This window comes from Mastomys coucha, unplaced genomic scaffold (assembly GCF_008632895.1).
Source record: "Mastomys coucha isolate ucsf_1 unplaced genomic scaffold, UCSF_Mcou_1 pScaffold15, whole genome shotgun sequence".
Lineage (NCBI taxonomy): Eukaryota > Metazoa > Chordata > Mammalia > Rodentia > Muridae > Mastomys > Mastomys coucha.
This window is the reverse complement of record NW_022196897.1, coordinates 2,222,355-2,234,129: the sequence shown is the minus strand read 5'-3', so window position 1 is coordinate 2,234,129 and position 11,775 is coordinate 2,222,355. Positions and strand designations below refer to the sequence as shown.

The 11,775-nt window shown below is 38.4% G+C and overlaps 1 protein-coding gene across 1 annotated transcript in view; it reads right to left on the bottom strand.

The window, feature by feature from the left end:
* The window catches only part of Tmem236 (transmembrane protein 236), a 57,273-nt gene that overhangs the window by 33,398 nt on the left and 12,100 nt on the right, over window positions 1–11,775 (bottom strand). The window contains exon 2 of the mRNA XM_031369056.1: window positions 96–168. Within this exon, the coding sequence (XP_031224916.1) occupies window positions 96–168 (73 nt within the window). The remainder of the gene's footprint in view (window positions 1–95; window positions 169–11,775) is intronic.

The following is an 11,775-nucleotide window of genomic DNA, read 5'->3' as shown; positions in this document are numbered from 1 at the left end:
CAGGAAATGATTTGGTATGCTACTCTCTTGAAATTCAAAACCTTGCCATTCTAAGCTCTCATACTCTTGCAGCAGAAGGAACCCAAATCGCATACCTCGGTCACTGCTATGGAGAAGCTGAAGCTGGGGAGCGTGCTGAGCACGACACACATCACCAGAACAGGTCGCCTAGCAAAGGAAAAAAAAAAAAAAATAAGCAACAGCAGTATCAGGGCCTGAGCACAGTTCCTGTTAACATTTTGCTAATCTTGTAGTTCCTCTTTCATTCATCTATAGCCTTTTCTAAGAATCTCACTGCTTCCCTATTTCCATTTCCCAAATGTTTGAGCATGGCAAAAAGTAACAATATGCAGAAAAAAAGAAAAAAAAATAGAATTCCATTCTCTAACAAACAGTTGGGAGGATTCCCAATAGCCCAAATAATTAGTAAACTAGTGATTGAAATATAAAATAAATGTCACAATGTATTTTATGATGGAAAAATCAAATGGATGCTTACCTTCTTGAATTAACAAGACAAAGGCAGAGAGCTGGGGTATGTGTGAGTGCACACACAGCGGGACAGTGTAGCCTGCCTGTGGAGGTCAGAGGATAATGTGAGGATTATCCTCATCAGCAGCTTGTTTTTGGTTTGGTTTCTCATTCCTTAGCTCTGGGTTTGCTGGACTAACATGAATTTCTGGAGCCTCCTACGCTGCCTCCTAACTCCTCAGAAAAACACTAAGTCTGCTCCTTATGAGGGTTCTGGAATTCAAGTCCCCTTGCTTGTGGGATAAGCACTTTACGCTCTGAGCCATGTCGCCTGCCTAACAAAGCTTGCTTTGTTACAATAAAATATTTATCTCTCCTTTCCCTGAAACTTTTCCGTCATTACATTCATATAAAGTGTTCCTCATTATAAGAAGTATTGAATATTTCAAAGTATCAATAATTCCTCCTTATATCTGCATGCCTCTCTTATCCTAGCTCCATCTTAGACACAATGTAATCAACAGAGGAGACAGAAGCCCCTCTGAAGCCATACCCACTACAACTAGTTAACACTGGTATTGTGGGATTTAAAATAGGTACATCAGAACTAATTATTTTGTTCCTTTAATAAAATAAAATATAAAGAAGGAAGCTGGTTGCTTTGCTTTGTGTCTCAGATCAGAACTACATTCCTCCAATGTGAAGCTACCTAAAGGACCATGGCTAAGGGACAGTAGTTAAGCATGTGTGGGGTCCCCATTCTCATAACCTAGCTTCTGAAAGAGGAGAATGTCCAGAGGATTATCCCTTCTCTAAATAATCTCCCTCAGTTACTGAACCCATTTCTGTTCTTTTAATTACTAACCTACTTTCCCAGGACACCCAATACACACTGCACTTTCCCCTCAGCTCTAGACTTAGACACCAACAGACATATCTACCTGGAAGTTTAAGAGGCAGTCCAAAGTAGATAGATATATCTAAAGAGAATGAAAGTCCTCCCCCACACTCACCTCACCGTAACCCACCACCCCTCCCCCACACTCACTGCAACACATCACCCCTCCTCCACACTCACTGTAACCCATCACCTCTTTCTCTCCAACTTCCTGTGAAATCTAAATCCAACCCACCCTGTGCTCACACCAGAGTTGGTCCTGATTCAGTTCTCACTTGTAATTTTTCCTCATGGGTTTCCTGCTAGAGCTTCTATTCTTAAAAACATCTAGGGTCTTCCTTTCTTTCTCTCTGCCTTATACCTTGGAATAGGGCCTCTTGCTGATCCTGAAGCTTACCATGTCAGCTGGACTTTGTGTCCAGTGACTTCTCTGTCCCCACTTGTCTCTGTCCCCATAATACTGGAGTTACAGTACACACATCCACCCATGCCAAGCTTTTTACATGAGGGCCAAGGTAGCCCAGTGGGAAAAAGCACTATTGTTCTTCCGAAGGAATCATTTACACCTGGCTGTTTGATTTACTGACTTTGATGTGACTGCTACCTGCCTACGTGATCCCTGACATTCTCCCTGTTTCTGTATACTATATAAGCCTGATTCTTATTTTGTGCAAATACACTCAGATCGCACACTTCTTTGTGTCATTTCTGTTTGTCACTCGCCGAATTCCTTGCCCACCAGGCCAGAACTCTTATCACCCTGCGGAACAAGGGGTCCCCGCAGAAACCCAGTCCGCGGCAACTAAGCTTCTCATGCTGGCACCCTTACCCATCTTGCCCCTCCCCCGGAGTCACATTTTAAAATGTAAAACACATTTTGTCACTGTATCTCCAATAAAAGGAGGCTGGGCACAAGGGATGGGGAATTTGTTTGCAACAGTGCAAAGATTCAGTCTTGAGAGATGAGAAGGCTTTATAGACAGATGGTTGACAGTGATAGTTGCCCTGCAACACAAATGCGTTTAATACCTCTGAGCAGTACACAAAATGGTTCAGGTCATAAATTTTATCTTAAGTATAATTTACTGCAATCATAGACATCTCTGGTGGACATGCAGTGATTTGAAATACAACTCATCCCTCTCACCCCAGGCCATGCTTTCTTTGAGAAATCCTTCCTCCTTTTCCTCATTTAAAATGATCTACGTTTGCCCTACTTAACTCTAGGCGGTCCAGCTTTCTGGTTATCTCATGATCTCTCTTCGATGGCTCCTCCTCAGTCTCACACTTCAGTTCCTCTTGCTAGGGTCTCCCTGCCACATCCACTTTCCTGCCTCCATGCTGTCACCTCCTGTCCCTCATAGGTACCTTCCTCACATTTCTTCTCTGCCTGATTTGTACACTTGACCCTTATTTAAAAAAATACAAGATTTATTTATTTCCTTCCTTTTTTTTTTTAAAAAAATTTATCTTATTTATATGAGTACACTGTAGCTGTCTTCAGACACACCAGAGAGGGCATAAGATCCCATTACAGATGGTTGTGAGCCACCATGTGGTTGCTGGGAATTGAACTCAGGACCTCTGGAAGAGCAGTCAGTGCTCTTAACCACTGAGCCATCTCTCCAGCCCCCACTTGACCTTTATGATGGCTTGAAATCCTGCTACTTTTCTTCTGACCTTGTTGCTTGTTCTCTTCTTTTTTCTTCATTTCACAAAACTAAATTCATTTATTCTTTGTTTCCAGCATCTAGAATACTGTTTTCTGAATCTTTTTATGTATAAAATCAGTTGGGAATCTAGTGAACTTCTCAGGATAAAATCTATAATTGACCAAAAATAAAATGCAAATTTTTATAGCAAATGAAATTGAAATTATCTATAATTCTTTTAAAATAATTCTATAAGTCTCCAATCTTCTTATAGAACTATGTACAATGAATTCAAGTTCTTTTGGAATTTTAAACACAATAATTCATGTACCTACCTACTGATGTACTTTCCCACTTGTGGAGTGCTTAAAGCTTGACTGAAAATTGTAATCACTCATGGTAGCAATGTAGTTATTACTGAATACCACATTTTAAAGAATCTGATACACCTATTGTGTAGCATGAACAGAATACATAATAAGTTACAGTTCCTGAACATAGTGCTATAGATTGTTGCCAACATTGGTGTTATGTAACATGCTAGCTTTCAATTACAAGATATGTATTTAGTAACTATTCCATTACCTTGGTATGATATTGTAAAATGTTTGCTACATACTAATGGAATAGTTAGTAAATAAATACTAACCCTTACTTATGTTTTCTTTAATGGATGTTAGAAACCTTCAATTACTACTAAGTCCTGCTTATAATTTATTAATAAGAGACATGAATGAACTGATGTACTTACCTAAAGACATGATGAGGTCACAACACCCCAGTACCTCAGAACACAGCCTCATTTGGAAATGGGATTTTCACACAGAATGATCCAATTAAAATAAGATCACTAGATGGGTCCTAACTCGATATGATCAATATTTTTATAATAGACATGGAAACATTAGGAGAATGCCATGTGGCAGTAAAGGCAGAAAGCTCAGGGACTCCCATATTAGCCAAGGAATGCTACAAAACCATCAGAGCCTAGGAGCAGAGGCTAGGACAGAGGTCAGGAATAAAGGTCACTCCTATTCTTCCGCGTCAGTTCTACTGATACCTCGTCTTGGGCTTCTGGGCTCTAATCCAGTGAACAATAAACTTACCTTGTGTATATAGCATGTGGCTGAGGGAGGTTTGTTCTAGCATGTCTAGAATGTAAGCCACTGAGCAGGACAGATGCTGCCGAAATGTCTGACAATGCACACTCGGCTTTGGAAGAAAGTAATGGGGAACTCTGAGATGCACCAGATAACCTACAACACCTTGGAGAGGTTGCTGGAAATGTAGATGGTACAGGAGATTCTGGGCAAGGCTCAGATAAAATGTCTATGATCTCAGAAAACAGACATGCTTTTGTGAACAGAAAGCTGCTAGAAGTCTGACTGGCAAGGTACTTCTGGTGTATAAGGTAGAAACAAGGAGGACTTATTGGGACCGGGAAGGAAGGAGGTACCTTTAGTAAGATGGCAGGTACATTGGTGCAAGGAAAACAGAATTTATGTACCAGTTATTTTCTTCTTCACTGTGATAAATCACAGGACAAAAACCATGTTGGGGCAGGAAGGTTTATTTCGGCTCACAGTTTCAAAACATCAGGATGCAGGAAGCATGCTATAGCTCAGGGCATTCTCACAGCATAGAAGGTGTGGTAGATATTCTTCACATGGCAGTGGACAAGAAGCCGAACCTGGGGATAGATGCTCTTCACTCTCTACTTCTAGTCACCTCCTTATAGCCAGATCTCCATCTCCTATGATCTTCACAGCCAGGATCCAAAAGGCTAAAACATGAGCCAATTGGGAACCTTCTAGGTCCAACCCACAACCCACAACAACTTGCAAACAATGAATCACATACAACAGTGCTGAGGCCTGTATTCTCATTATTTGTGGTAAAAATTAACTAAAGAGCAATAATTTTTTTTAAATGTGTGGCAGAAAAGAAACTAGAACGTTAATGTTTAGAAAGCTCCTGCAACATCCATATTGAGAAGGGGAGGGGTGGCAAAAATATGTTCAGAAGAGAAGATGAAGATCAAGACTTGTGAATTCAACTACATCAGCAGAATGACTTGGGCGGAAGATGAGAGACAAGGGCTAAGATGGAGGAAGGCTGTTCAGCTTCTGAGACTCTCGGGAGGAAATGAGCTGATAGAACTATTTAGCTACAAATATGTTATTCCAAAATAGGGAAGAGTGACCCTAACTTGTTCAGAGGCTGAACAAACTGAGATTTCCGCTATGAATTCAGAGAACAGAGGCTACCAACCATGAGCCAGCATCCCGGTGGGCCTGGAAGGTGGGTCCAGAGAACAGTGCATCCAGGCACAGAAAATCATCCTCAAGCCTTAACACTGAATGGAATTTTCTGTCCTCAGTTGGATCGTTCTTGGAACCCATGGCTTTCCCTTTCCTGTTTACTGTTTATCTCTCAAATAATGGGTGATGCCTGTTTTGTCCCACCATTGTATTTTGGAGGCAACATACTTTTTAAGAGATCTGTTAATTTTTTTATAGACGTGCGTGCATGGGTGTGTGTGTGTGTGTGTGTGTGTGTGTGTGTCTGAAAAAGCCAGAAGAAGTCATCAGATATCCTACAGCTAGATGATCAAAACTGAACTTTTCTGCAAGAGCAGCAAGCATTCTTAGTCTATCTCTTTAGGTCCTATAATCTACTTTTTGTCTGGTTTCACAGGGTCACTGATAGAGAGGAATTTTGACCCAGGGCAAGCTCTTCCTGAAGTCTTGCTCTTAAAATGGAGAGTTGGGGTACTTTGGAATGATGTTTAGATGAACTTTGAACACAGAACTGATACTGAAATGAATAAGACTTTTTTTAAAGAGGGTAGGATGGATGTTCTTTCTGCAACAACAAATATGAAGTTTGGGGATTCTAAGGGTGGTATGCTGTGGTAAGTTTGTGTTCCAGTTATGGGTGAGTCTCTATTTCTAGTCCTTCAGAATAGAAATTTAAAAATAGTGCTTTACTAAAGTAATTAAGTTATAATAGAATATCAGGATAGATTTTTAAGTCAATATGATAGGAAGATTTTTGGAAGTGGACATGAATGAAGGTAATACCTGGAAAGGAATGACAGGAAGAATGTCATATGATCATGGAACTCAAGACCAAGACGGTTGACCAGTGCTACATACTTCCCGATGGGCATGAAGCCCATTCTCCCTTACGTCTCTTCAGAAGGAACCAACATGGCAAACCCTTTGACTTCAGACTCCTAAGTGCCTTAAGATTTTGTGATGACAAAATCTGTTTTGTCACCAAGTTTATACACTTTGTTCTAGCAAGTTTCAAAGACTGCAGCATAACTCTAGAAGATGAAAATTTCATCTAGAACATTAGCAGCATCTTTGAAAGTCTGCTTACATTTAAACTAACTGGATGCCACTGTATAAACACTGCACAGAGGAAAGGAAGACCTGTGGCATGGTGGCACGTGACAATTGCAATAAGCGTAAGCTCCATGACTTCAACAGCCATGGATATTGAAAGCACAATGAAAAGACTCTCCCGGGAGTTGAGCCCAGGATAAGAAGACCTAGCTCAAGCACAATGGGTTAAAACTTCCTGTTTGTGCAAGTTTGTCCCTGAGATTACTCATGGAGGAAGCTTGGTGGGTGGAAAGGTCAGATAATTTACTTGGGAACTGAGTCTCTGCTAAGAAACCTGTAAGATTCTCTTTTCTCTAAGTCATTCAATCAAAGTTTCCTGCCAGAAGGCTCCCTTGAAATTGGTCACTCTTCCCAGCAAGGACACTCCTGCACTAACTCCTAAGTGGCTAGTGCATGCTGAGTATGTCAGAGAGCAGGTGTTTCTATCACCCAGACCCTACAAAAGCCTCTCACAGGTGTTGAAGCTGACAAGGAAGCTTTAATTCCAGGTCCCCCACTCGGATGTAAAAACTGAGCTCTAATCAAGGGTATTCTGACTACAAATCCCATGTTCCTAATGGCTGGGATGCTACACAGCTCTTTCCTTTCTGTTGGCTCCACAGAAACACATTGGTCTTCTCCTTCTTCTTAAAACATAGACGCTTCTTCCCCAGTCGGCTCATTATCCATCTTCACCCATGGAGATATCATCTACCCTCTTCTTTTCAAGCTCAGCTCAAATTAAGTCTACACTGTGAGCTTTTCTCTACTGTGAAACCTGTGGCCACATACACCCAAGCTTGAAAACCTGCTTCATTCAAGGCACCATGGTGAGCTGAAGGAGTGATACAGGGTGGGGCAAAAAAGAATAATTTTTAAAATGGGTAAGGGAATGTTGTATGAGGAACCACATCAAAAGCCAGGCAGTACAGTGTGTTCCTACAGTCTCAGCAGAAACAGGAAAAGGATCCCACATCCCTGCTAGTCAAAATAGCTAGATCCTGGTTCAATGAGAGATACTATCAAAAAATAAAATAAAATTGGACAGCAATAGAAGAAGACACCTGGCATCAATTTCCAGGCTTCACACATGCATACATACATATGTGCACACACAAAAGTGCACGTACATACATGCATACCAACACACAGCTATGCATACAGACATACTTTCATACAGACATACAATAAAAAAAAACTCTCCCTTCTTGTCAATATGACATCAGTATTTTTCATGCATAATTGTGTAATTTCTACAGTAGACCACAATCTTTAAGGAAGTGAGTGTGGTGAAAGATTTCCTTATAACTGTTTTTGAATAAAATCAACTAAATGAAGAATTTGTATAATGAGATGGTTTGAAAAGGAATATCAGTGTTAGAGGGTAGACAATCTTACATGCCAGAGATCAGATGGTAGTTTTGGGACAATACTTTCAGGTAGTGAATGGCTAATATGTAAATGTTTAGTTAGAAGAGGATTGTATTATTGAGAAATTGGGAATTGCAAAGAACTCAAGTAGCTAAATTTATAGCTATTTATGCGAGCCCTGTTTTTCTTAAATCATTACAGTGCATTGGTAGATTATTGTGAACTGAAAAATGTCTGGTATGATCACTTAGGCTAAGATATTTTATGTGACTTGACCTGAAATAAGGAAGTTACTTCAGCTCACTTGCAGACAACACAGAATCAAGTCAGGCTATCAGCTTTCAAAGTGACACCATCAAAAGCTTAAGGTTTCAACTGAATAGAGAAGGAGTTTAAACTGGTATAATTGTATTAAATCAGGATAAGAGTACACTAATGGAAGACAGGGTAGAGACTTCCTGCTCCACTAGAAGCCATGCTGAACATCAGAACTTCAGGAAGAATGTCTACCTTCATACCCACCTTAACCCTCTCAGCACCCTCACAACACTCTCCCCAATCCTCCCTCTCGCCCTCACTCTTGTCTACCAGCTGCCAAAATGGGCAGCTTTGCCCCCTTCTCAACAGCAGACCATACAGGCCAGAGACCAGAGAGAAAATAGCAACCAAGGAACAAAACACCCATCCAAGAAAGAAAAGTCCAGAAATCAGCTCATAGACCTATAATCACCACAAATCCAGCTGCCTAGACATCAGCATAAGAACATAATAAACAAGCCCCAAATATTTCAACAGAGCTGAAGCACAAAAAAAAAAAGACCTTAAAATTAACTTTATGAAGATGCTAGAGGTCCTTAAAGAAGAAGTGACTAAATCACTTAAAGAAATCAAGGAAAAGGCAAAAAAAATTGGAAGAAATAAATAAATCCCTAATGGAATGCCAAGAAAGATCAAAAAAAAAAAAAACAAATAAACAGAGTTGAAGGAAATGAATAAAAACATTGAAAACCTGAAAACAAAAATAGAAAAAAATAAAGAAAACACAAACTGAGGGAAATCTAGAAATGGAAAATGTAGGTAAGTGAACAGGAGCCACAGATACAAGCATCACGAACAGAATATAAGAGATAGAAGAGAGAATCTCAGGCATAGTAGATATAGATACACCAGTCAAAGATGTTAAAACTAAATAATTTTTGACACAAAACATTCAGGAAGTCTGGGACACTATGAAAAGAACAAATGTAAGAATAATAGAAGTAGAAGAAGTAGAAGAATCCCAGATGAAAGGCACAGAAAATATTTTCAACAAAATCATAGAAAAATTTTCTAATCTAAAGAAGGAGATACCTATAAAGATATATATATATATATATATATATATATATACATATATAAAAGGATCGCAAACAACAAATACATTGGACCAGAAAAGAAAGACCCCCTCACTGAATAATAATCAAAACACTACACATATATACCAAAAAAAGAATACTAAAAGCTGCAAGGGGAAGATAGCAAGTAACATATAAATGTAGACCTATAAAAATAACACCCAAATTCTCAGTGGAGGCTTTCAAGGCCAGAACAGCCTGGACAAGTGTCCTACAGACTCTAGAAGACCACTGATGCCAGCCCAGAGTATATACCCAACAAAACTTGCAGTCACAATATATGAAGATACTAGAAAGAAAGATACTAGAAAGATACTAGAAAGAAAAGCAGGTTAATTAACTACATCAATGAAAACACAAGAAATAAATACCCTACCACCAGTAAAACCAAAAGAAGGAAAACACACACAGACCCAACAACAACAACACTACTACCACCAACAACACCACCACCAACAGCAACAACAACATAATAGCCAGAATTAATGATCATTGGTCATTAATATCTCTCAATTTCAATGGTCTCAGTTACCAACAAAAAGACACAGACTAACAGAATGGATACTCAGACAGGATCTATCCTTGCACTACATATAAGAAGCACATCTTTTTTTAGTATATGTGCTGCCGAAGCAAGCACAAGAAGCACTTCTTAACATCAAAGATGATATTACTTCAGAGTAGAGGGTTGGAAAAAGATTTTCCAAGCAAATAAATATAAGAAGCAAGCTATTGTAGCCATTCTAGATTCTAACAAATTAGACGTCAATCCAAAATTTCTCAAGAAAAGAGGAAAGGTACTTCACACTCATCAAAGGAAAAATCCACCAAAATGGCATTTCAATTCTTAACATCTATGCTCCAAATGCAAGGGCACCCACATTTGTAAAAGAAACACTATTAAAACTTAAATCATATATCAAACCCACACATTAAGAGTGGGAGACTTCAACACCTACTCTCACTTATGGACAGGTTTTCCAGACAAAAACTAAAATAGGGAAATACTGGAGCTACATTGTAAACCAAATGGACCTAACAAATATTTACAGAACATTTCACCCAAACATAAATGAATATACCTTCTCAGCACTTCATGGAACTTTCTGTAAAACTGACTGACAGTCTAAACAGACACAAGAAGATTGAAATAAACACCTGCTTCCTATCACACCACCATGGATTAAAGCTGATTTCTTCTTCTTCTTCTTCTTCTTCTTCTTCTTCTTCTTCTTCTTCTTCTTCTTCTTCTTCTTCTTCTTCTTCTTCTTCTCCTTCTTCATCATCATCATCATCATCAACAATAACAACAGAAAGCCTACAAACTCATGGAAACTGAAAAACTTTTTACTGAGTCAAGACTTGCTAAGATTTAATGAAAATAAATGTACAGTATTCCCAAATTTAAGAGACACAATAAAAGCAGTGCTAAGAGGAAAGTTCATAACACTAAGTCCCTTCATAAAGAAATAAGAGAGATCTCATACTAGCAACTTAACAGCACTCCTGAAAGGCATAGAACAAAAAAAAAAAAAAAAAAAAAAAAAAAAAAAAAAATCAAGCATATCCTAGAGAAGTACACAGTAGGAAACAATCAAACTGAGGGCTGAAATTAGTAAAATAGAAACAAAGAGAACAATATAAAGAATCAGTGAAGCAAAGAGTTGGTTGTTTGAGAAAATCAACAAGATGGATAAATCCTTATTCAAACTAGTTAAAGGATGGAAAAAGAACATCCAAATTTGTTCATTTGGATTGAGGGGGACATAAAAATGAACATGAAGGAAATCCAAATAATCATTATGTCATACTCTAAAAACCCATACTGCACAAAATTGTAAAATCTTAAAGAAATGGATAATTATCTTCATAGATACCACTTACCAAAGTTAAATTAAGATCAGATAAACAACTTAAATAGACCTATAGCTCTGAAAGAAATAGAAGGAGTCATTAAAGTCTCCAAAGCAAAAAGAGCTCAGGGCCAGATTGATTAGCACAGAATTCTACCAGACCTTCAAAAAAGAGTTAACACCAATACTCCTCAAATTATTCCACAAAATAGAAACAGAAGGAACATTGCTAAATTTATTTTATGAGGAACAATACCCTGGTAGCCAAACTACACAAATATTCAATAGAGAAAGATAATTGTAGACCAATTTGCCTTATGAACATAGAAGCAAGACACTCAATAAAAATACTCACTAAATGAATCCAGAAACACATCCAAAAGATCATCCACTATGATCAAGTAGGTTTTATGCCAGAGATGCAGGGATAGTTTAACATATTAAAAACACTCAGTGTAATCCACCATATAAACAAACTAAAAGAAAAAAAAAAACTATTATTTTCTTACTTGATTCTAAAAATCCTTTGATTAGATCCTATGCCACTTCATGGTAAAAGTCTTAGGGATACAAGAGAAATGCCTAAGCATAATAAAGGCAATTTACAGCAAGCCTATAGCCAAGGTCAAATTAATGGAGAGAAACTCAATGCAATTTCATTAAAATCAGGAACAAGGCAAGGATGTACAATGTATATATGATACAATTGTGGGTTTTTTTATTCTTTTTTTTTTTTTTTTTTTT